Source organism: Chiloscyllium plagiosum, unplaced genomic scaffold (genome assembly GCF_037043375.1).
Source record: "Chiloscyllium plagiosum isolate Xiang-an unplaced genomic scaffold, Cpla_swu_hap1 HiC_scaffold_16, whole genome shotgun sequence".
NCBI classification, from domain to species: Eukaryota; Metazoa; Chordata; class Chondrichthyes; order Orectolobiformes; family Hemiscylliidae; genus Chiloscyllium; species Chiloscyllium plagiosum.
This window is the reverse complement of record NW_028270154.1, coordinates 25,319,756-25,345,532: the sequence shown is the minus strand read 5'-3', so window position 1 is coordinate 25,345,532 and position 25,777 is coordinate 25,319,756. Positions and strand designations below refer to the sequence as shown.

Here is a 25,777-nt window from a genome sequence, read left to right as displayed (position 1 = left end):
AATGGATAAGTTACTTTTTGGTAGGATGTCACAAGTAGTGTCCCACAGGACAAAGTGCATAGTTGCTAATGTGCTGAAGATAGCAAGTTGTGAAGAGGACATAAAGATCCTACAAAGGGATACAGATAGATTGAATGAGCGGACAAAGATCTAGCAAATTATCTAAATGGAACTCCTGACATGCAGAGGGATCTTGGTTTCCTCATACAGGCACCTTTGTGATGCATGTAAGTACAGGTTGCTCTGCTGTAAGGCACGATTCATCAACACGAATTGGCTGTAATGCAACTGACGAACAGGGGACACTGTTTTCAAAGTGTGAACTTTTAAAACATGTGTTGGCTAAGCGTTATCTTTATTGCGTGATTTTTATATAGCACAGGGTCACACAAGAATATAACCATCATGGTGTAGAAGAAATTACTTGGAAAAGTTTTCTTTAAAGAAAAAAAAGACAGGAAATCAAATACAAAAATAGGGAGGTTATGCATCAGTGATATGCAGCACTGTTGAGACTACATCTGGATGACTTTTTAAAAAATTCATTCACCATGTTGGCATTGGTGGCCACACCAGCATTTATTGCTTATTCAAGATTGCCGAGAGGGCAGTCCAGAGTCAACTGTTATATGGCAGCTTGGTCAGGTAAGGCTACGAGGAGAAAGTGAGGTCTGCAGATGCTGGTAAGGCTACCTATCACTAAATGACGGAGAGCGAGAGCGCAAGAGAGAGACATTTGCCCGAAACGTAGATTTGTTTTCCTGCCGCTCAGATGCTGCCTGACTGGCTGTGCTTTTCTAGCTCCACTCTAACTTCCAGCAGCTGCAGCCCTCACTTTCACAAAACTGACAATAGTCACATGGTAGTCATTGGCTGTCTTTTTATTCCAGATTTTTAATCAAATTCAAATTCCAGCACTTGTCATGATGTGATTCAGAATAGCATGGGTGAGTTGGACCAAAGAGTCTGCTTCCATGTTGTTGTACATCTCTAAAATTCTATGAATCCTTGTCCCCAGAACATTAACTTGGAGTTGTGGGTATTGGTAACATTACCACAATGTCACTGTCTGCCTACTGTGTAAAGCATTAGTCTCCTTATTTAAGGATGGATGTAAATGCATTGAAAGCAGTTCAAAGGATTATCAGACTAATATTGTGAATGAGAATCTTGTCTTATGAGGAAAAGCTGGATAGGCTGGGCTTGTGTCAACTGGTGTTTACAAGAATAGAGGTCAACTTAGAAACATCTAAGATCCTGTGGTCTTGACTGGATGACACGAAGAACATGCTCCCTCTTTCAGAGAATCTAGATCTAGGGGTTCTTGTTTAAAAATAAGGGGATGCCACAGATTGTAGCCTTTTCTCTCAAAAGGGTCATGAGTCTTTGGAATACTCTTCTTCAAGAGCACCAGAAGCACAGTCTTGAAATGTTTTTAAGCCAAAGGTAGATAGATTCTTGATAATGATAAGGGCTGAAAGGTGGTCAATCACAAGCGAGAACATGGAGTAATCAGGTCAGCCATCTTATCAATCAGTAAACAGACTTGATGGAGCGAAGGTCTACTCTTACTCCTACATCATATGGATAATCCTTTGCTGGCATGGTTTTACCATGAGGGAGTTTCAGGAGTGTATACAGGGTAAAGAGATGCAGATAAGTTGTAAATAACTGCAGATACAGAATCATCATCAACTTACTAGTTTTTAAATTAAGCTCTACGCTGAGTTGTTATCTTGCAAATTATACAAGGTCAATCTGTTATTATGAGTACAAATCAAATCTCAGTGGCTAGCACTGCTGTCTTACAGGGCCAGGGACCTGGGTTCGATTCCACTGTCTGTGTGGAGTTTGCACAATCTCTCCACGTCAGTGTTGGATTTCCTCTAGATGCTCCAGTTTCCTCCCACAATCCAAAGATGTACTGGTTAGGTGGATTGGCAATGCTAAATTGCCCATAGCATCCAGGGATGTGCAAACTCGGTGGATTAGCCATGGCAAACCAGAGTTACAGAGATAGCAGAGGGAGGTGGGTTGCTCTTCAAAAGGGTCAGTGTGGACTCAATGGGCTAAATAGCATCCTTCCACAGTGTAGGGATTGTGTGAATACCTGCTTATTAATAAGCTATACAATAAATCTTGTTTCTTCATAACACAAATGATTGACAAAGGTATGGCTTGAGGAGTTCTAGATTAGACGATAAGACATAGAAGTGGAAGTAAGGCCATTCAGCCCATCGAGTCTACTCCACCATTTGATCATGGCTGATGGACATTTCAACTCCACTTACCTGCACTCTCCCTGTAGCCTTTAATTCCTTGCGAGATCAAGAATTTATCAATCTCTGTCTTGAAGACATTCAACGCCCTGGCCTCCACTGCAATGAATTCCACAGGCCCACCACTCTTTGGCCAAAGAAATGTCTCCTCATTTCCATTCTAAATTGACACTCTCTAATTCTAAGACTGTGCCCACGGGTCCTAGTATCCCCACCTAATGGAAACAACTTCCCAGCGTCCACCCTTTCTAAGCCATGCATATCATGTAAGTTTCTATTCGATCGCCCCTCAACCTTCTAAACTCTAATGAATACAATCCCAGAATCCTCAGCTGTTCATCGTATGTTAGGCCTACCATTCCAGGGATCATGGGTGTGATTCTCTGCTGGACACGCTCCAGTGCCAGTATGTCTTTCGTGAGGTGTGGGGCCCAAAATTGGACACAGTATTCTACATGGGGCCTAACTAGAGCTTTATAAAGTCTCAGTAGCACATTGCTGCTTTTATATTCCAACCCTCGAGATAAATGATAACATTACATTTGCTTTCTTAACCATGGACTCAACCTGCAAGTCAACCTTTCGAGAATCATGGACTAGCATTCCCAGATCCCTTTGTACTTTGACTTTATGAATTTACTCACCATTTAGAAAATAGTCCATGTCTGTATTTTTTTTTCCCCCCAAAGTGCAAGACTTTGCATTTGCTCGCATTGAATTTCATCGGCCATTTCCTGAACCACTCTCCTAACCTGTAAATCTTCCTGCAGCCTGCCCACCTCCTCAGAACTACTTGCCTGTCTGCTTAACTTCATATCATCAGCGAACTTCAGAATGCCCTCAGTTCCTTCATCCAGATCATTAATATATAAAGTGACCAGCTGTGGCCCCAATGCTAAACCCTGCGGGACACCACTTTTCACTAGCTGCCATTCCAAAAAAGAAATATCTTTTATCCCAACTAAGGCCAATCCTCAACCCATGCAAGTAACTCACCTCGAACACCATGGCCATCACCTTACTCAGCAGCCTCCCGTGAGGCACCTTATCAAAGGCCTTTGGACGTCTAGGTCGATAACATCCATTGGGTTTCCCTGGTCTAACCTACTTGTTACGTCTTCAAAGAATTCTAACAGGTTTGTCAGGCACGTTAGTTTGTTAGTAAGGTTTGTTAGTAAGTCCATGCTGACTTTAGATTAGATTACTTAGTGTGGAAACAAGCCCTTCAGCCCAACAAGTCCACACGACCCTCCGAACAGCAACCCATCCAGACCCATTCCACTACATTTACCCCTTCACCTAACAGTACAGGCAATATAGTATGGCCAATTCACCTAACCTGCACATTTTTGGACTGTGGGAGGAAACCCACGCAGAAACGGGGAGAATGTGCAAACTCCACACAGACAGTTGCCTGAGGTGGGAATTGAACCCAGGTCTCTAGAACTGCGAGGCAGCAGTGCTAACCACTGTGCCGCTGTTCTAATCAGACCCTGCACTTTCAATAAGTTAAAATCTCATCCTTAATGAATTCTAGAATTTTACCTATAACCAAGGTTAGGCTAATGGCCTATAATTTTCCATCTTTTGTTCAAGAAAGGATCAAGACAAAGGGGTTACAACAGCGATTTGCCAATCATCTGGGACTTCCCCCGACTCCAGTGATTTTTGAAAGATCACAACCAATGTCTCTGCTTTTCCTTCAGCCACCTCCCTCAGAACTCTAGGATGTAGCCCAACCGAACCAGGAGATTTATCAATTTTTAAACAGTATTGGAGTTTTTTTTGTTTCAGAGTAGTTAAATATGTGAACTTTATTGATAAGCAGGAAATCTACATCAATAGACCTGTAATCATTGCATTCGAAATTCTTATGGAAGGCTGTTTCACTCGTAAGAATATCACATTATTATGCACTTATTAAAGAAAAGGAACTGATCACTTCTGGAGGGATTTTAACTTCAAGGTTTTGAATTATTCTGCAAATTAAGAATCACATTTTAATTTGGCTTCTCTATCTCAACCTGGAAATAAATCTCATGAGTTAATGTACACTTAATACAATATATCCTGCATCTCAGTAAACACTGAAAACTTTGGTAGGAAGAGTCTCATACCACCAATCATTTTATCCAGAACTCAGACTAACTGCGGTTACTTTAATATATACATAGCACATAGTTGTTACTGTCCAAATGTCTGTCCATCTGCATAAAAAGGTAACCCCAAGAACATTAGGCAAAAATGTTAGGTAAAATCCAACTTGTAATAGCCACTTCCAGAAGAGTTTGAAGACTCTAGCAACTCTCAAACTCAAATGCTCCACCAACTTGCAATTTAGATTTCCCCAACAGTAAAACACAACTGGAAGACTCTCCAAAAATAACCAGCATAAGAGTGTTATCAGATAATGCTGTGCAGACTTCTTCTGACAGTAACCGTCACTTGAGACCTGCTGGGTAATCACATGCATTAATAGCAGTGGAGGTGCCAGAAGTGGCACTGCTTGAAGCATTGGGAAAGGCAATGTTCAAAGTTTGAGGGTCTAAGGGGATTGATTGAACAATTACTGGAAACAAGATTAGCAGCAAATGTGAAAAGCAGCACATGTAGTGCATTGTGACTTTCTCCACTATTTAACATTTTTGATGTTGACGTGAGCCCACCTTAGGCAACTTTAATGACTAACCGGAGCTCTTTTACAAAATACTGTTAGCTGGGTATGCTACATGACCCAAGATACATTAAAGCAGCAACAAATCAGCTTTTTTTTGCTGCACTCTTAGCTCGGAAATAAAATGCTATAGCTTCCACATCAAACCATATTTGAACACAGAGTGGTGGGGGCATGGAATGCGCTGCCCGTGGGAGTGGTAGAGTCGGAATCATTGGCGACCTTTAAGTGGCATTTGGATAGGTACATGGATGGGTACTTAATCTAGGTTAGAAGTTCGGCACAACATCGTGGGCCGAAGGGCCTGTTCTGTGCTGTATTGTTCTATGTTCTATTCCAGACTGACACACCAGTGGTGACAACAGGAGCTGCCCTGCTCGAGATGCTTTTAATTCATTCAATTAGAACATTACTCTGGCATTTTGTTTCACTTTCCAGTTAGTTGTTATAAAAGTAAACAAGGACTTAGGTTGGGTTCTGAATGATGAGATTAAACTACAGTGAAGGGCTTTTTCACTCTAATTTATCCAATTAGTAAACAAAAATTCTCACATGGTAGCGATTGGAGGAGATGAGCTGAAAGAGACAAATCCAATCAAAAAGCACTTACCAGGTCCAGCAATCTCGACTTTTTCAATGACATCATTTTTAGGAATGTTATTGATAATTTGCTTGGCAATCTCCACAGGATTAATTTTCTCCCCTTTGGCTTTCAATTGCTGTAAAACAGTGCACAAACAAGAAATGGTATACATCCTTGTTCTATAGAACATTGTAATGAACTTTAACACATGAATTTGCTTCTGATCTCCATTTGTTCATTTAAAAACACACTTGCACTATTCCTTTATACTTTTTCTAACAGAAAGTAAGATTGGGCAGAAAATATAATTATAATGCTCAAATGCTTCTGCTTGCAAACTTCAGCTTCACCAAGCTTTGCTCAAATGTATGGAGGACATGACTTTACGCTGAACTGTTTAATGCACTTGGTTGTTTGACCTGTGTTTTGTTGTTTTAAAGTTTCCTTGCTGTACTACCTTACAGTTTTGCATAATTGGGTGTGGAATGAACGTGAGAAAAAGGTAATGAGCTACATGTCCAGCTTTAAACCAAATTGTGAAAATTATTCCTTTCAGATAAAATTTAAATTCCATTTTAAAATTTTTCACTCCAAAATATTTAGAAGGTAGCACAAAGTATTTAGTTTGCTAATAAAATCTCATGTTATAATACGATTTCAGGTAATGTTGATTTATTTCCTATCACAATTGAAGCATTATATAATATGCCAATATCTTAGGTTACAAAATAATTGTTAAGAGTAATTTCTTTTTCACATATTGTGGACTTAAAATAATTTTGGATGAAAATTAATACTATGTTAAATTTCTTAGATTGCAGGTAGTCTACAGCACACAGTTAGTAACTGCCTAGGGGTGTTAAATGCAGAAAAATTGTTGTAGATTGCATTGCCAGATACAGCCTTTAAAAAAGAAAGAATACCTGGGAAATACAAATTAGTAAGCCCCTTTAGTAATTATGGGTAAATAGTAATCAGACTTTACATGAACAAAAAAAAGCATTTTCAGTCCTCCAATGGATCAAAGCAAATCATTTAAAGGTCAAAAAGCTTCCATTACCATGGTTTGTGATAAAGCAAAGACATACTTTTTAAAATCTGCTCTGGGGTACCTTTGGAGTTTCCTCAATAGTCCACTTATCAATTTAAAAATTCAACATCATTCCCTATAGCTTTCCTTGCAAACGACTGAGGTGAAACTGCCTTTTTTAAAAAAAAAATAAACTGGAATCTGTTATGAATGTAACGTTAGATAATGGCAATGCATAGATTTAGTACATGCCTGAGGTTTCACTTTGAACAACTCTTCAGTAATGTTTCAAAGCAATATATTGATCCAATTTGTTTCTGGCATTGAGAAACAAACCTTTTGCTACACAGCATTCTTCATGACGTGTTCTTGCAATACTGCTAATCTGCACTATATGGTTGAGTGAGTGAAGGCGTTCTCAGCTGCAGTACAGAAACTGCTATTTCATCTGACTCCCTTCAAGTGCACAATTTTCTTAATTATTCATAAAGCATTTCTCAAAATCAAACTTAACTTCAAATATACTTTAGTCCCATCCTCTCCAAGTTATTTTGTTCTCTCATTCACAATTTTCCATACCTGAGACATTGCCATGGCACTGTTGCATTGGTAATCTCCAAATTTGGCATGCTGGCTTGGTGTGACTGCTAATGGCGGGTTTTCAAAATGTGGATAGGCAAGTTTGATGGCAACACTGAAAATATTCTGTAGACGCTGATTAGTATTGATCATACTTGATCCTATTTTGCCCTCCTCTTCTTGAAGACTCTGAAATAAAGTAAAAAAAACTCACTTGTTTGAGACAGAAGAATGTTTCTGTCAATTATATGACTAGAAGGTGTAAGTATTTAACTGGTGTTGATAAGGTTAGTTCAACAGGAATCATTTTTGCACAATTAGGTGGATCTTCAATTAACAGTCAGTACTTTCAGGGGAGGGCCGAACTTTACTGTTTGTGCTTGAACTCTCGATATACAGAAATATTAACAACATGCAACAGATGCAAATAAAAAGGCTGAAAAGCAGCACTCACCATAATCAATGACGAATGTTATATTCTAATATGGAATGAAGGACAACAGGCGAATTGAAAACTCTTGCTTTTCTTGAGCTCAGTAACACGCTGACTGTTCACCTGTATTGAACTGCAATGTTCTACCAATAACAATTCTCTCAGATATTCTCCAGGATGTAACATCTTTTAATTTTTTCCTTTCTTCCTTGCCAAATCTTTTCCGCTGATTCAACTAGCCTGCTTTCCAAATCAGTCAGAAGACTTCATATTAAAACACTGCTCACCCGCTTGAGAACGTTTAAACGGTAGTTGAGTTTGGTGTTTTCCTCTAACATCTCGCCCAGTCCCAAGGAATAATCTAGTATCACAGGGTTTTTTAAACTCTCAACTTCAGCAATAAGGGACTTGATTTCTTTCTCCTAGACAAACAAGTTAATAGAAAATAAATTGAGACATGATGATGGTACATAAATAGTGGGATTAGATTTCCAGCTTGTGCCCAGGTGTTAAAAAGGGTCCTCTGTTCAAGGAACACATTAATCTTTTCTACAATGGACACTGCAAAGCTAGTTTCATAGTGGGGATGATCCAAAGCATAGACTTTCTTACCTGGGCAGCAAGTTGAAAATCCACTTCAGTTCTTCCTCAGACATCCTAAGATGTCCCCATCAGGTAGGTTTTATTGATCAATTCAGTAATTATTTTATAACAATTATTATTCTAACTTTCAAAAGATAATACACTTAGAGAAAACTATACAATTACATCATGCACCACACTTAAATACTTACACACTTCAAACCCAATGAATTACTTTTCCAGTGTGGTCACAACTTTAACTAAAATTACATAGTTATTAAAACTATTCACTGCTCAAACAAACTTGATCTGAAAACTAGTTATAAATCTTTTTCTAAAAATTAACAAAAAGGCTCAAATTTTGCTGATTGACCATTTACAACTTAAATAATACTGTTTACTAAATTCAGTCGTTGTTATGGAAAGGTTAGTGCATTTCTATTTAATAAAAGTGCTGTAATAAACAGTTCACCACCACCTTCTCAAGGGCAACTAGGGACAGGCAAATGCTAACCAGCCAGCAATGCTAATGTCCCGCGAGGGAATTAAAAGCCTGTTGCAAAGATTAAAATCCCTGTTAATGCAGCATCAGCATGAGAGGCATGGGTGGACTGACAGGAAATAATGTAAATTAATGCTTCTGCATTAGAAAAACGCAACTAACTTGTGAACAGGACTGCAGACTTCCGAAGAGGAAATAGGTTCTTTGTTAATTTACTACTAGGGGGTTAAATTAGGCTTGCACACTAGTAGATTGCATTGATTTATTTGTTCAAGACTTTTGGTCATGATAGAAATGTCTCCGAGTATCATAATTTTTCTGCAAGTCTTTCTCTGCTAAAATGGCAAATTGTAATATTATGGAAATACATTCCATCTAAAACAATAATTCGCAGTGGAACACCCACGTGACAACCTGCTTTGGAATATAATTAACAGTAATTTCTATTTTTTTTGTTTTCTTTCACAAGAAAAACTAAAAGCCTTTGAGGATCAGAGACGTTGGCATGTTTCCCACAAGACCTTGTTCTAACAGGAAACATATTGTTAAACTTTCTGTTTGATACAAGATTAGTTTCTTTTCATGAGTTGTTAAGCAGCAAACAGTAACTTTAAAACAAATCCATTTTCATTGCAAAAGCTCACTAACAAATTAACAGGGTTGCATTTTAGTAGAGGTTCTGCTCCATTTCCAACTCATGCTAGAAAAATATAGCAAAGCCACGGCGTTTAAAAGATAAAATAACTTTTAAAAGGACCAAGTCTTTCAGCAAAAATGAAATTTCATGTGTACCTCCAAAGACTTTAACTCAAGACTTTGAATTGGTCTACACAGGCCAATGTGAACTGATATGTCCAGCAAAGTAATTGATGCTTTTTCTCATTTTGGCTTGTCACCATTGATGAGTTTTTCCAAACTATAATTTAATTATGGTTATAATTAATAATTGCTTAAGTGTCAACAGTAAACCTTGAATGAGCAAAGTAAGTGTACCCAAATGCTTATAAACAAAGGATCATGCAGCAATTTAAAAAGTGAACGCACTAAATGTCCCGAATTACATCTTGGATGATGCAATCAATTAGGAATTTAACAAACAAACATCTAATTCATTTCACTAGGCTTCATGAGAGCATCTGTAATTAAATAAATGAATCCACCAGTCTGTCCCATTAAACATAACTGCCCTGAAAACACACCATGGCATTTACTGTGTAGCAAACTAAATTAATACATCAAATACCTAGAAAAATAATGAATAAATAGTATATACTCTAGGCAAGCACACAATCAAAACCAAATAAATAGGTGCTGGGCTTTAGGTACACTACATTGCCATCACAAGCACATCAATGTAGTTCTGGAGCATTATTTGCCCTGACATTGTGAGCAATGGGATAGGCAATACACTACTCTGCATAGTGTTACAGTTACAATACAGTGACTGGCATTGCTGCTTCACAGTACCAGAAACCAGTCTTCATTTCCAGCCTTTGGTGATGTGTGGAGCTCTCCACCCGCCCATGTGGATTTCCTCTGGGTGCTCTAGCTTCCGCCCAGAGTTTAGAGATGCGTAGCTAAGGTGGGTTGCTAAACTGCTCATTTTGTCCAAGGTTGAGTAGGCTAGGAATTGGCCATGGTAAACATGAGTTTAGGTAGCACACTGGGTCTGGGTGGGATGCTCTTTGGAGCATCATTGTGGATTCAATAGGTCGAATAGCCTCCATATATTCGCTACTTATATGTATACTTGAAAGATATTTAAAATTAATTTCTAACAATTATTGTTTTTCACTGCTCCTGTTGCTTTCAAAGTCCATTTCAAAAGAGTGAGCAAATCAAAAATTGTTCTTGTTGACTGAAGAATAGGTTAATCTAACCTTAATGGGTGGAAATAGTTAGATTTAATCGTCTTGAAAATCAGTAAAAACAGGAAATGTGACAACATACAAACATGTCAGCTAAAGGCTAACTAAATCAGCACACCCATCTGGCAAAAACTAGACCGATGGAGGGAGGAGGCAATGCATAAAGATACAGGAAAATTGAAAAATAAAAATCAGGAAATTGAATACAAGAGTTAGGATGTCATGTTGCATTTGGAGAGAGGGCAGAAGAGGTTTACTCGGATGCTGTCTGGATTAGAGGGTACAGGAGAGGCTAGAAAAACATGGAATGTTTTCTCTGGAGCAGTGGAGGGTGAGGGGAGACTTGATAGAAGTCTATAAAATTATGAGCCAAAAATCATAGCGTTGGAAAAAGCACAGGTCAGGCAGCATCTGAGAAGCAGAAGAGTTGACATTTCGAAATGCCCTAAATGTCAACTCTCCAGCATCTGCAGTCCTCACTTTCTCCCATAAAATTATGAGATAGATAGATAGATAGGGTTGACAGTCAGAAGAGTTTTTTGAGAGTAGAAACATTAAATTAGGAGGCAGGCATTAAAGGTAAAAAGGGGAAACTTCAAAGGAGATGTGAGGGACAAGTTTTTTTTTTTAAACACAGCAAGTGTAGAATGCGCTGCCAGGTATGGTAATGGAGGGAGATATGATAGGGGTGTTTCAGGGACTTTTAGATAAGCACATGAAATGCAAGGAATGGAGGGAAATAAACTGTGGGTGGGCAGAATGGATTAGTTTAATTTGGCATCATGTTCCTTTGCCCATTCCTGTGCTGTATAGTTCTATGTTCTGAAAAGCAATGCAGTACAGCCACCAAGTTTTGGGAGTAAAAAGGTTCTGAGAGAGTTGAACACTGGATACTGCTGCACTGAATGTGGATTAAAACACAGAGCAGAAACTCAGCTAAATTTGATCTTCCTAACATGAGTCTAAAATTTGTTACCGCATCACAAGGGCAAGAATTCTAGGGGCGGCCAAAAATGTTTCAAACAACACGTGCTACTGGATTCAGAAGGAATGACCTTTCTTTCGGAGTTTTAGTTTGTTTATTTTCCGCATCTTTGATTTTTCATGCACAATTTATGAAAGTTGAAGTTGCCTGCCAGCCCTGCATACTTTGAACCCTGTACAGAAGAGGTTTACCACTGTGATTGACAGATAGAAAGCAAATGCAAGTATATAATGAACAAAGTAAACTGCCAGAATCTGAGCTATAGTCCAAATGAGTCACAGTAATAGATGGTTGGAATGAGGGAAGAGTGTGGCTGTTTTACTTTTATATTATATTATAAATGAAAACAGATCCATGGGCAAATGTGCCTGTTCAATACAAGATGGCGAATAGGGACAGTGCTGCACTAAACTTCACAGCTGTGACAAAGAGAAGCATGAGCTGAAATATTAGTGCACAACTCCAGTCTAATTATTTCCATGCATATCTACTGACTGGGATGGGGGCTCCAGAACTAGAGAGCAAAGGTTTAGGGAGAGTGTGGAAAGATATAAAAGGGATCGAAGGGGCAACTTTTTCACACAGAGGGTGGTGCAGTATGGAATGAGTTGCCAGAGGAGGCTGGTACAATTGCAACATTTAAAAGGCATCTGGATGGGTATATGAATAGGAAGGGTTTAGAAGGATATGGGCCAAGTGCTGGCAAATGGGACTAGAATAGGTTGGAATATCTGGTCGGCATGAACAAGTTGGTCTGTTTCCGTGCTGTACATCTATGACTTGAAGAACTACATACATTTTTCCACCTTTCCTTTAATCAGCATCTAGTGGAAATTCATTATCATTTGCTCATTTTTTGTCTGCCTTTACTTGTAGACAAAAATCAATTCTATTTTCCTATTATTTAAGCATCCTTATCTACCTGCAGTCATAACCCTGAAGATCTATGAAAATCAAATGATTACACAACTTTAATGGCGGTCTTTAGGGGAGATGTCCTTTCACAAACTATTCCAATTTAGATTTAATTACATTTTGCACCAGGTTGCCTAACATTTTAAATAAATATAGTCAGCATCCAGCATAATAAAATGCGTTGCTCACAATGGCTCAATGTGCCAGGGTGGCATGCCATTGGAATGCCGGGAGATTAAACTTTTGCTCCTAATCCTCAAGCTCAATAACAAGGTTTTCAGGGCAAAACGTCTGCAAGTGGAAGTTAATAAATACAGGGCAAGGATAATAGACATTGTGGTCTTTGACAAATTGTAACCGAAACTGAAAGTCACTTGCCCGTCTTTCTGAAAGGGCAGTAGGCAAATCTTTCTTATTTTCACCCTATGATTTGTACATCTTTGCTTACTATGATCTGCCTGTACTGCTCACAAACGAAACTTTTCACTGTACTCAGGTACACGGGACAATGAAATAAATGGATCAAATGAGCAGGGCAGTGAGAACGCTCAATGTGAAACTTAAATGAAAGTGAAAGTAGAAAGATGGCAAAAGTTGAGAAAAAAAGGTGAATCAGAAACAAACTTAGACAAAATGTCAGGAAAAAAAAAACTGGATTGAGAGCAAAATCTGTGCCGAGGGAGGGGGGTAAGGGGGAACAGACAGGTTTTACCCCTGAAAACTGATTCACTGTGTGGGACTGGAAAGGATGTGAGAGAATGGGGAAAGGAAATGAAACTCTCAGCAAAAAACAAAATCCTGCATTTCCAGTGGCACAGCGAGGAAAAAAAAACTTCATTCTCCGATTACTATCCCCGTCTCGGCCAACCACACTGACTGACTGACTGACTAACCTGCTGTTCCATGCGAGCTTCATACTCTCCCACTGCGACGGCCATGTTTCTCTATTCCGTGGCAACAACGGTTTTGACTTAAATACATCCGTCTGCAGCAGCGCCGCCTCTGGCCCGGAGGACTCATCCCACCGCAGCTCCGCCTCTGGCCCGGAGGACTCGCCCTGCCGCAGCGCTGACTCGAGCCCGGACGACTCATCCCACCTCAGCTCCGCTCTGGCCCTGAGGACTCATCCCGCCGCAGCGCCGCCTCTGGGCCGGAGGATTCATGCCGCCGCCTGCAATCTCCTATGACAACGTGGGATATCATCAGCTGAAGGCGACGTACGCACACATCATATAAATTTGGAAACAATGCGATAGTATCCTCCATCTAATTAAAACAAAGAATGGCGGATTTTGGAATTCAGAATCAAAAACAGAAATTGCTGGAGAAACTCAACGGTTCTGGCAGCATCTGAGCAGGGAAAGCACAATTTTCAATGCAATAATATATTTCATTCATGAAAAAAACCCTGTATATACATACAGAAATACTAAAGCAGTTCTGTATACTGTTTGCACATAAAGTAAAACAAACAAACATTGGCATTTGACATTCCCTGCTGTGAGAGGTAATTTCGGTTTAAACTTTAAGATGTGCCTGGACCACAGACTGATCTATAATAAAAGACAAAACTTTTGTTTCTTTTCTAGAACATTTTATATACTCAAAAGTAGAATAGTTTAAATTGTGCAGAATGCTGACAATTTGTGAGCAGAGTAAAAACAAACAGGCCCTTGATTGATGAAACCATTAACACAGGCAGGGAAGGATGAGTCCTTGACTGATAAGACTCCAGGATAGGGAAACGACTCGAGAAACATCTGTTACAGATTGAAGTCTTTGACTGATAAGACTACAGGGTGAGAAAAACAACAACTTTAGAGACTCTGGAGCCATTTGTTGCAGACTTTGTGATAAGAATAATGATGTTTTTAAGAATGTGAACCTCATGGCTTGTTAGAGCCAAGGAGAGGAGGGACTTGTACTGTATATAATGGGAGACTTTGTAAGCCTCAGCGCGCCTTTTCTTCAAGGGTGCTCAACTCTGCAGACTTGACTTGTTAATAAAACTTTGTTTTCCTGAATTTGTCTAGAGCGATTATTGAGAAGCGATTTTCGTTTCTAACAACTTGGGGGCTCGTCATCCGGGATCAACACTCCGGCCGCAAGGGGAGTTGAGGAAGGATATCGGAGAAGGTGCACCCTGCCGAGTTCGGCAGTCCCTGATTCCTTGCTTGTCGCCCCGCGGGGCTTGAGCGAGTGATATCCGGGAGGCTCAGGAAAACAAAGGAGGGGTGTACCCGAGGCAGTGGGGACGGTTAACGATCGAGTAATTTCGGTGCACCGAACCCAGGTAAGAAAAAACATGCGGGGACCGTGTTTCCAGAGGACTGGGGACCTACGGGGTGCCTGTGGATTTTTTTTTTCTACAGAGACGTGGGACTCAGGAATCTAGAGACCGGGGCTCGCCTGTGAGGGATTTTGCAGAGACCGTGTTTGAGGAGGAACGTGTACCTACGGGGTGCCTGTGATTTGTGTCACAGAGACGTAGGACACAGGAATCCAAAGACCGGGGGTGCCTGCAAAGGAACCTGGGCGATCACAGGACTGAAGGTCCGGGAATTGGCTACATTGTGATAGATTATCACGGGAAAAATACGAAGTCCTCAGAAATGGGAAATAAGGGATCTAAGGCGATTAAGGGAAAGGTAGGCTTAAACAGGGACAATGACACATACCCCGGGGTACCTGACGATAATCCGTTAGGGAGAATGCTAAATAATTGGGATCAGGGTGGAAGAAAGGGAAAATCTAAAAGGAAGATGGTAAAATACTGTCAAAAGTGGTCCCAGAAACCTATTCAGGGCGACTCAGTGTGGTGGCCTAGATTCGGTACTGACGAAGACTGGGTCCGGCAAGCCCTCATTTTATATGTCAATTCAAAACCTGATGTTAATCTGGAAGAAAGTGATTATGCCCTTTGTTGGCTACCGGTTACGATATCTTGCCAAATGCAGGTAACTAATAAAGACTCGAAAGGGCAGAAAGAATGGGACCCTTTAGATCACTTACCGCCGCCCTACGTGACCCCGTCTACCCCACAAAATGTTCCTTCGGGTGACGACGATTCAGGGGAAGGGGAAGAAAATGGGGAGGAATCACAAATTACCTCAGGGGTACAGACCAGATCTCAAGCTGGAAAGGGTCACAGACAAAACCCTGTCTCGATTGCAAGAATGAATCCACTCCGGGAAGTGCCCATGGGGGGCGAGGAGGGAAGGACGGGATATGTGAACGTTCCCTTGACGAGTACTGAAGTACGGAATTTCAGGAGGGAGATGAAGGGTCTACTAGAGGACCCCATGGGACTTGCTGAACAATTGGATCAGTTCCTGGGTCCGAATACTTACATGTGGGAAGAGATGTGTTCCATCATGAAAACATTGTTCTCTAGCCAGGAGCGTCAGATGATACGACAAGCTGCGCTCTTGGTCTGGGAGAGAGAGAGGGGAGAAGGAGGGGAGCAGAAGTTTCCCCTCACCGACCCCGAGTGGGATAAGAACACGGAGGGAGGACGGCGCAACATGAGAGACATGCGGGAATATTGGATAAAAGGAATAAGACACGCAGCCCCGAAGGGGCACAATTTTACCAAGGCCTTTGGTAATCATCAAAACCCGGAGGAAACCCCTACGGACTTCCTAGACAGGATTAGGAAGAATTTGCAGCAGTTTGCTGGGGTGGACCCTGAGACGGACGTGGGGCAACAACTCATACGGGTAGAGTTTGTATCAAAAGCCTGGCCGGACATACAAAAGAAGTTAGAGAAAATGGATGATTGGGATAGTAAATCTTTAAGTGAACTACTACGGGAGGCGCAAAAGGTGTTTGTGAGAAGGGACGATGAGAAGCAAAGGAAGGCGACAAAGATAATGATGCAAACGGTGCAACAAATGACAGCTGGAAGAAAGGAAAAGGGAGAGCCATGGCAGAAACAGGAAAGGGGAGAGTCGTGGCAAGAGCAGAGGAAAAGAGAACCATGGCCGGAACAAAGGAAGAGTGGAGGAACGCGAGACCGCGACAGGGAAACGAAGAGGACACTCAGATGTTACTATTGTAATGAAGAGGGACATTTTAAACGGGAGTGCTCCCGCTACAAGCGGGAGGTGAGGTCGTACGCCCTGATGGAGGAAGATTAGGGAGGTCGGAGGTTCCTACCCTTGGGGCAAAAGGACTATCGACAGGAACCCCTGGTAAACTTGAAAGTAGGGCCCCAAGGATCGGAGATCACATTTATGGTGGACTCGGGAGCCGAAAGATCAAGTATAATCCAAATACCCCCCGGCACCCGAGCAGGAGGAAAAGTTATGGGGGTATCTGGAATTGGAGGACAGAAATTACAAGTCCCAGTGGTGGAGGACGTGGAAATTGGGTATGAAAACAGAACTACTAAACGAGACCTCCTTCTACTGCCATCGGCGGGGTTTAATTTGTTAGGAAGAGACTTGCAGGTCAAACTAGGGATCGGAACGGTACCAAATAACGGGGAAATGGTGGTAAGGTTGTTCGCCCTCACCGAAGAAGATGATCAACAAATAGACCCGGAAGTATGGTACTGAGAGGGGAACAGAGGGGGTCTAAACATCAAACCTCTCCAAATCACCATGTTACCAGGAAGAGGCCCGGTAATACCCGATTGCTATGGAAGGACGGGAGGGGTTACAACCTGTGATAGAAAGATTAATCACAGATGGACTACTGGAGGAATGCATGTCCCCTTTCAATACTCCAATACTCCCTGTGAGGAAGCCGGACAGGACATATAGGCTGGTGCAAGACTTGCGGGGGTTGAATGAAGTAGTCCAGGCTAGATACCCGGTGGTACCTAATCCCTACACGTTAATGAGTAAAATTCCCCCCGAACATGAATGGTTCAGCGTAATAGATCTGAAGGATGCTTTCTGGAGTTGCCCCCTTGACGAAGAAAGTCGGAACCTTTTTGCCTTTGAATGGGAGAATCCCTTCACAGGACGAAAACGACAGTTAAGATGGACGGTCTTGCCGCAGGGATTCACGGAGTCACCCAATTTGTTTGGACAAATACTGGAGCAGATCTTAGGAGGATTTCGGTGTAACGCGGAGAATCAATTGCTCCAATATGTCGATGATCTCTTACTCTCAGGACCAAGAGAAGAGGAGGTACGAGCAGACACCGTTGCCCTGCTGAACTTCCTGGGGAAACGGGGTCTACGCGTCTCCAGGACAAAACTCCAGTTTGTGGAGCGAGAAGTAAGATATCTGGGCCATCAAGTCAGTAAGGGGCACCGCCATATCACGCCAGAACGAATATCAGGAATTACGGGTATGCCAATACCCAGGACGAAGAAGGAAGTCAGACAATTCCTGGGACTAGTAGGGTATTGCCGGATATGGATTGAAAGTTACACCACTTTAGTAAAATTTTTGTACGACAAACTGGGACAAGAAGGACAAAAGGTGGACTGGTCAGATGAGGAGGAGCAGCGATTTAATATTATTAAAAATAAACTGATTCGAGCTCCGGTATTGGCTTTACCCACCCTGAAGGAACCGTTCCAGTTATATGTCAATAGCGCCGGCAGAATTGCCCAGGGTGTGCTTACTCAGCTGCGGGCAGGGAAACGTCAGCCGGTTGCATTTTTGTCAAAAATGTTAGACCCTGTGTCATGTGGATGGCCGACCTGTATACAGGCAGTGGCAGCTACGGCAATGTTAGTAGAAGAGGCCCGAAAACTTACCTTTGGAGGAAGGATCACAGTATACTCCCCACATTCGGTTAGTGCCATACTGGCTCAAAAGGCTCACCGCTGGTTAACAGACTCTCGCATCCTGAAGTATGAGACGATTTTGATGACCGGGAACGATCTCAATTTTGCAAAAGATCTCAGTTGCAACCCAGTTTCTGTACGGACGTCCTGCAGACGGGGAACAGGAGCATGATTGTGTGGAATTTGTGGACTTGCAGACCAAGAGCCGAGAGGACCTGCAAGAAGCCCCGCTGGGTGAGGGACAGGAACTGTATATCGACGGGTCCTCCCGGTGCATCAGTGGAGTACGATACAGTGGCTATGCTGTCATAGATGGTGCAACGAAACGGGCGATTGAGTCCGGACGACTGCCCGGGAAGTGGTCAGCCCAATCCTGTGAGTTGTACGCCCTCCAGAGGGCCCTGAAGTTGTTGGAAGGGAAAGTGGGAACCATATATACTGACTCAAAGTATGCATACGGAGTCGTTCATACTTTCGGGAAAATCTGGAAAGAGCGAGGATTGATAACTTCCCGGGGAAAAGAATTAGCTCACGAACAAATGATCAGCCTAACGTTGGAAGCCCTGGCGTTACCTACGGAACTTGCAGTAGTCCATGTACCCGGTCACCAGAAGGGGTTGACACCGGAAGCGGTGGGAAACCGGCTGGCAGACGAGGAAGCCAAGCGGGCAGCGGTCGAAAAATCCGTCCAATTGTTAACGTTAATACCGTTGAGGGAAGGGCTCGCTAAACAACCCGTCTTCACCCAGGGGGAGATTGATAAAATGGATCAATTGGGTGCCCGGCTAGATACTAACGGGAAGTGGACGGTTCCTGATGGGAGACAAGTACTGAACAAACAGATCACCCGGGATATTCTGCACCGATTACACCATCAGACCCACTGGGGGGTGCAAGCCATGTGTGATACAATCCTGAGAGACTATGTATGCAGGGGGATATACACATTAGCCCAACAAGAGGTAGTCGGATGCCCCACTTGCCGGCGTATTAATCGGAAGGCCATGCGTTCTATGCCAGCCGGTGGTCAGCCCCTCGCGATTAGGCCATTTCAGAGGATCCAAGTCGACTTTACAGAATTACCCCCAGTGCAGAGATGGAAATATCTGCTAGTAATAGTAGACCATTTCACTCACTGGGTAGAGGCTTTCCCAACTGCCAAAGACGATGCACCAACCGTGGCCCGACTGTTGTTAGAGAACATAATCCCGAGATATGGCATAATGGAATCTATCGACTCCGACTGCGGGACGCATTTTATTTCTAACCTACACCATTTGATCTGTACTGCTCTGAGTATCCAATGGAAATTCCACGCACCCTGGCATCCTCAGAGTTCGGGTCGAGTTGAGAGAATGAATGGCACGCTCAAGACCCAATTGACTAAGCTGATGTTAGAAACTAAGTTACCCTGGCCAAAGTGCCTGCCCATTGCCCTATTGAGGATACGTACGGCACCTCGCCGAGAGGTCGGGGTTTCCCCCTATGAAATGCTGTTCGGATTACCGTATTGGAGTAAGGTTGATGGATGTCCCACTCTACAAGGGGGGGATGTATTTATCCGAACCTATTTACTGGCCTTATCTCGTTCTTTTGCAGAACTCCGGAGGAAAGGTCTCCTGGCTCAGACTCCGCCGCTCGACTTCCTCCTGCATAAGGTGGAGCCCGGAGATTGGATACTTGTTAAGACCTGGAAGGCCGAAAAGCTCCAGCCGCGGTGGGAAGGACCGTTCCTGGTTCTGTTAACAACTGAAGCAGCTGTTCGGACGAAAGAAAAAGGGTGGGTCCACGCGTCAAGGATAAAGGGGCCTGTTCCGCCTGAAGAAGAAAGCACCTGGACATGCGAGCAAGGGGACAAGCCGTTGTCGGTAAAACTGAAAAGACAGCAATAATGAACTCTACTTGGACTGTATTGGTGGGGATATTGATCAGTTTACTCCTGTATGTGGGGGAGGGTGAGGGGAGATGTGACAAATGTCGAACTACAGTAAGACTTGGGATTCGAATCTATTCGGGATCATTTGTGTCCCATTCCTATGTGGACGATAGGTGTTACGATGTGAGTGCACGCCATGAATGTTGGGAGGATGGGAGACCCTATTATCAGGTATATAATAAAGGATACGGTGGCAAAATCCATGGATGCCCTATAAATGACCGCTGGGTGTGTATTAGCAAAACTGGGAGGTGGGACCTATCCTCCGTGTTGCTCAGGGAGCAGGTTGACAGAGTCAAGGAGACCAAGATACAGATCACTGATCGGGGGTTGGGGAAAGAGCAAGACCGTCAGGGAACGGTCGTGCTCCCTAAGGTGCCATCTGTATACGAAGAGGTAGAAGGAAAGATTGAACTCCCTGATGTTACACAAAACCTGTTTATTGATCTCACCTCTAGAATAGCCACTGTTTTAAATGTTAGCAATTGCTGGGTCTGTGGGGGGCCGCATATGTCGGAACAATGGCCGTGGACTGGTCAAAGCTTAGACATAGGGGAATTGCTGCAAACCACTTGGACTCATGACAACGACAGAAAAAGCCAGGGGTGGAGACTGACAAACAGCCCTGAGGGCCAGTTCTGTATTGAAGGCAAGGGGACCGTGAAGGTAGGGATTAGCCCCTGTCAGAATATATTGGATGCAACCACGCGAGTATGGTGGCCTGAGAATATTGCTTGGTACATTGCACACCGAGATCATCAAAATTGCATTCGGTTACGTTCTGATTCCTCCTCTTACGAGCTAAGTGCTGACCCTTCCGATGGCATGAAAAGAGTGTGGAGCGGTGGTTGTCAGGGGAATCAATGCTGGAATAATCCTGTCCAGACTCTGCCACGGGGTCAACAATCCGAATACTGGAATTGCAGTGGTCCTGGTCCTTATGAGGGCGTCCCTGGGGTAAAGGAGTTGTGGGATGACGTTGTGAGGCAGGGACGGCCTGCTCCAGATGGCCTATTTTGGATATGCGGTAATCAGGCATATTCCAAACTGCCCATGGGATGGGCTGGAGTATGCTTCCTGGGTCTAATAAGACCTGAATTCTTCCTATTACCCCAGGAGGAAGGCGATGATTTGGGAGTTAAACTCTTTGACTCCCTGCGTAGGTCGCCAAGGGATATCCAAGTCGGTGATTGGGGGGATGAGTGGCCACCGGCCCGGATTATTGAATACTACGGGCCGGCTACGTGGGCACAGGACGGATCATGGGGATATCGTACTCCTATCTATATGTTAAATCGAATTATCAGGCTCCAAGCAGTCGTAGAGGTCATTACTAACCGGACTGCCCTGGCCCTAGAGTTGTTGGCTCAGCAGCAAGATCAGATGAGGGAAATTTAACCTGACAAACTGCTGTCTAGAAATTGACGATAATGGTAAAGCGGTTTTGAAAATTTCCGATGAAATTCGGAAATTGGCCCATGTGCCAGTACAATCTTGGCGTCCTCTTAGTGGCATCGGATGGTGGGATGGTCTCCTAGGTGGTAGCTGGTGGCGCACGGCGTTGCTGGTGGTTGGGGGAGGCATGATTCTTCTTCTCGTATTACCCTACCTAACTCCCTGTATTCAGTTTTTAATTCAGAAAAATATTTCCCGACTCCAGGCAGTGGTGGTTCCACAACATGGGACGCGGGAACTTAAAGTGATGTTGCTGCGAAAGACCAAGGATTTCCCGGGCCCTTGAGGGAGGGGGGGGCTTATCTTGGTCAGGCACATCTTAAAGAAAGAAAAGGGTGGAATTGTGAGAGGTAATTTCGGTTTAAACTTTAAGATGTGCCTGGACCACAGACTGATCTATAATAAAAGACAAAATTTTTGTTTCTTTTCTAGAACATTTTATATACTCAAAGGTAGAATAGTTTCAATTGTGCAGAATGCTGACAATTTGTGAGCAGAGTAAAAACAAACAGGCTAGTTTAAATTGTGCAGAATGCTGACAATTTGTGAGCAGAGTAAAAACAAACAGGCCCTTGATTGATGAAACCATTAACACAGGCAGGGAAGGATGAGTCCTTGACTGATAAGACTCCAGGATAGGAAAACGACTCGAGAAACATCTGTTACAGATTGAAGTCTTTGACTGATAAGACTACAGGGTGAGAAAAACAACAACTTTAGAGACTCTGGAGCCATTTGTTGCAGACTTTGTGATAAGAATAATGATGTTTTTAAGAATGTGAACCTCATGGCTTGTTAGAGCCAAGGAGAGGAGGGACTTGTACTGTATATAATGGGAGACTTTGTAAGCCTCAGCGCGCCTTTTCTTCAAGGGTGCCCAACTCTGCAGACTTGACTTGTTAATAAAACTTTGTTTTCCTGAATTTGTCTAGAGCAATTATTGAGAAGCGATTTTCGTTTCTAACACTTGCAGTTCCCAAAACTAGAGGCGTTTTCCTATTCATGCAGGACACTACATATATTTTGAGGCCAAGAAAGGGTCTGATAACTAAACGTAGCTTGTATTTTGGCAGAAAGGCCTTCAACATGGTCTTTTCCCACTGTGTTTAAGTAGCAGCTGCCCTATGCTTTAGTGCATTCCTCAGCACATAGTGCAGGACCTTGCAAACTGTGCTTGCAACTCTATACTGGATGTTTTGGGCACACCAAAGAGCATCTTTCGTCAAGCTGGTGGTCTTCCAGGCACAGTTGACGTTTGTTTCAGTGTGCGGCCCGGAGAACAGACTGTAGAGCACAGAGTCTTGAATCTCAGAGTTTCCCAGGACAAACTTCAACTAAAATTAAATCTCTCTCCAGATCTTTTTTGCAAAGGACATTGCAGAAGGATATGTCTAACAATCTGGTCCACCCCCACCTCCACAGCTACTTCATGTGCAGCATGTGGTGGCAGAGCCAGTCAGGACATACATGAAGGATCTGATGGGCAGAGACCTCATCACCATCCAAACTACATCCTGGTGCTTATTGGAAAGTTCTGGCAACGAGGCATTCTGCCAAATGACTTTGACATTCTGCTCAGGGAACAACCCGACAGGATCCATCCTCTCCTTTCCCCACAGATTCCCAATAAATTATTGCTACCATTACCTGATGGACTTGTGGTCAAAGGTGTTTTCCTTTACAAATTTTTTCACGAGGGACAAGTAATGTAGAATGGTCCACTAATTGGAGAATTCTATGGTACTGAGACCAGATCCATCTTTCTCAATACTGGGAATAAGTATCTGGTGTTTGTGTATCAAGGGTCTATATGCTGCTGCACAAAAAGGTGGACATCATGATGAGAGTGATGTTGGGTACATTCTTCACCCCTCCTTTACCCTGAGGTTTATACTTTGTATCCCTCTGGATACAGTGCATCTTTGACTTCCAGGTCATAGAGTAGTACAGCATGAAACAAACCCTTTGATGGAAGTCATCCATGCCAACCAAATATCCTAAATTAATCTAGTCCCATTTGACAGCATTTGGCCCATATCCCTCTAAAGCCTTCCTATTCATATACTGTAAGAATGACCTTCATGGAGGTAGTGACAATCGGAGGCGGAGGAGTTCGTTCAAGCGAATCAAGCAGTTTATTACAAGCAATTACCGGTAAATGCAAGGAGAGGAATTCCAGGTACGCATGCATGAATACTAGACTCACTCTAATTTGTGAGCACGAGTTACAGCTTTTTTAGAAAACAGAACAGTACAAAACAGTACAGGACCTTCTGCCTTTGATGTTGTGCCGACCTTTTATCCTATTCTAAGGTCAAACTAACCTAAATACCTTTCATTTTACTGTCATCCATGTGCCGATCCAAGAGTTGCTGAAATGTCCCTAATGTTTCTGATTTTACTACCAACCATGGGCAGTGCATTCCATGCATCCACCACTCTCTCTGTAAAGAGCCTCCCTCTGGCATCTCCCCTAAACCTTCCTCCAATCACCTCAAAATTATGCCCACTTGTGATAGCCATTTCTGCAAAGGAAAAAGTCTCTGACTATTCACTCCATCTATACCTCTCATCATCTGATACACCTCTCATCCTTCACTCCAATGAGAAAAGCTCTAGCTCCCTTAACCGGTCTTCATAAGTTTTGCCCCCCAGTCCAGGGCAAATTTCCACTGCACCCTCTCTAAAGCTTCCACATCCTTCCTATATTGAGGCGACCAGAACTGAACACAATATTCCAAGTGTGGTCTAACCAGGGCTCTATAGAGCTGCAGCATAACCTTTTGCTCTTAATCTCAATCCCCATGCTAATGAAAGCCCACCTACCATAGGACTTCTTAACAACCTGAACAACTTGGGTGGCAACTTTGAAGAATCTATGAACCTGGACCCCAAGATCTCCTTGCTGATCTACACTGCAAAGAACCCTGCCTTTAACCCTGTATTCTGTATTAAAATTCAACCTTCCAAAATGAATCACTTCACACCTTTCCAGGCTGAATTCCAACTGGCACCCATCAGCCTAGTTCTGCATCTGCTCAATGTCCTGTTGCAACCTACAACAGTCCTCCACACTATCCACCATTCCGCCAATCTTCGTGTCATCGGCAAACTTACTAACCAAACCTTCCACTTTCTCATCCAAATCATTTCTAAAAATCACAAAGAGCAGAGGTCCCAGAATAGATCCCGGCGGAACACCACTGGTCACCAAGCTCTGGGCTGAATACTACCACCCTCTGCCTTCGACAGGCCAGCCAATTCTGTATGCATACTGCCAAATTTCCCTGTATTCCATGCCTCCTTACTTTCTGAATGAGCCTACCATAGGAAACTTTATCAAATGTCTTGGTAAAATCCATGCATATCACATCCACTGCTCTGCCTTCATCAGTGTGTTTCGTCACATCCTCAAAAGATTCAATAAGGATTGTCAGGCATGACCTTACCCTCACAAAGCCATGCTGACTATCTCTAATCAGTTTTCCAAGTAATCATAAATTCTATCGCTCAGAATCCTCTCCAATAACTTGCCCACCACAAACGTTAGACTAACTGGACTGTAATTCCCAGGATTATCCCTATTCCCTTTCTTGAATAAGGGAATAAGATTTGCCACCCTCCAATCATCTGGCACTAACCCAGAGGATCCAAAGATTATTGCCAAAGGTGCAGTAGTTTCTTCCCTCGCTTCCTGTAGCAACCTTGTGTATATCCCATCTGGCCCAGGGGACTTATCAATCCTTAGGTTTTTCAAAATTTTCAGCAGATCTTGCTTCTTAACATCAACCTGTTTCACGCTGTCTTTACAAATGTCAAGGTTCACTTTCAGTACTGAATACTGAAGCAAAGTATTCATTAGGGACCTCCCCTACCTCTGCCGACTCCAGGCACAAATTCCTTCTACTATCCCTGATTGGCCCTACCCTCACTCTGGCCATCTTCTTGTTCCTCACATAAGCTTAGAACACCTTGGGATTTCCTTAATCCTACCCGCTAAAGCTTTTTCATGCCCCCTCCTTACTCTTAAGTCAATTCTTCAGTTCCTTCCTGGCTACCTCTAGAACCCTGTCTCCTCAAGCTTAAGTAAGCTTCCTTCTTTCTGTTGACTAGATATTCCACATCCCTTGTCACCCAAGGTTCCTTCACCTTACCATCCTTTCCTTGCCTCAGCAGGACAAACCTATCCAGCACTATCAGCAAGTGTTC

The 25,777-nt window shown here is 42.9% G+C and overlaps 1 protein-coding gene across 4 annotated transcripts in view; it reads right to left on the bottom strand.

The window, feature by feature from the left end:
- The window catches only part of rars1 (arginyl-tRNA synthetase 1), a 57,620-nt gene extending 44,191 nt beyond the window's left edge, over positions 1–13,429 (bottom strand). For 2 of the 4 annotated variants that reach the window (XR_006313554.2, XM_043703297.2), the window contains exons 1-4: positions 13,324–13,413; positions 7,866–8,000; positions 7,146–7,334; positions 5,564–5,672 (exon numbers count right to left, since the gene is read on the bottom strand). Coding sequence is in view for 3 of the 4 variants with exons in the window: in XM_043703297.2 (XP_043559232.1) it covers positions 5,564–5,672; positions 7,146–7,334; positions 7,866–8,000; positions 13,324–13,368 (478 nt within the window). In the remaining variant the exon portion in view is untranslated. Of the gene's footprint in view, positions 1–5,563; positions 5,673–7,145; positions 7,335–7,599; positions 7,788–7,865; positions 8,001–13,323 lie in introns of those variants that run through there. The other 2 variants (XM_043703299.2, XM_043703301.2) reach the window with 2 other exon arrangements.
- Positions 13,430–25,777: the final 12,348 nt, after the last annotated feature.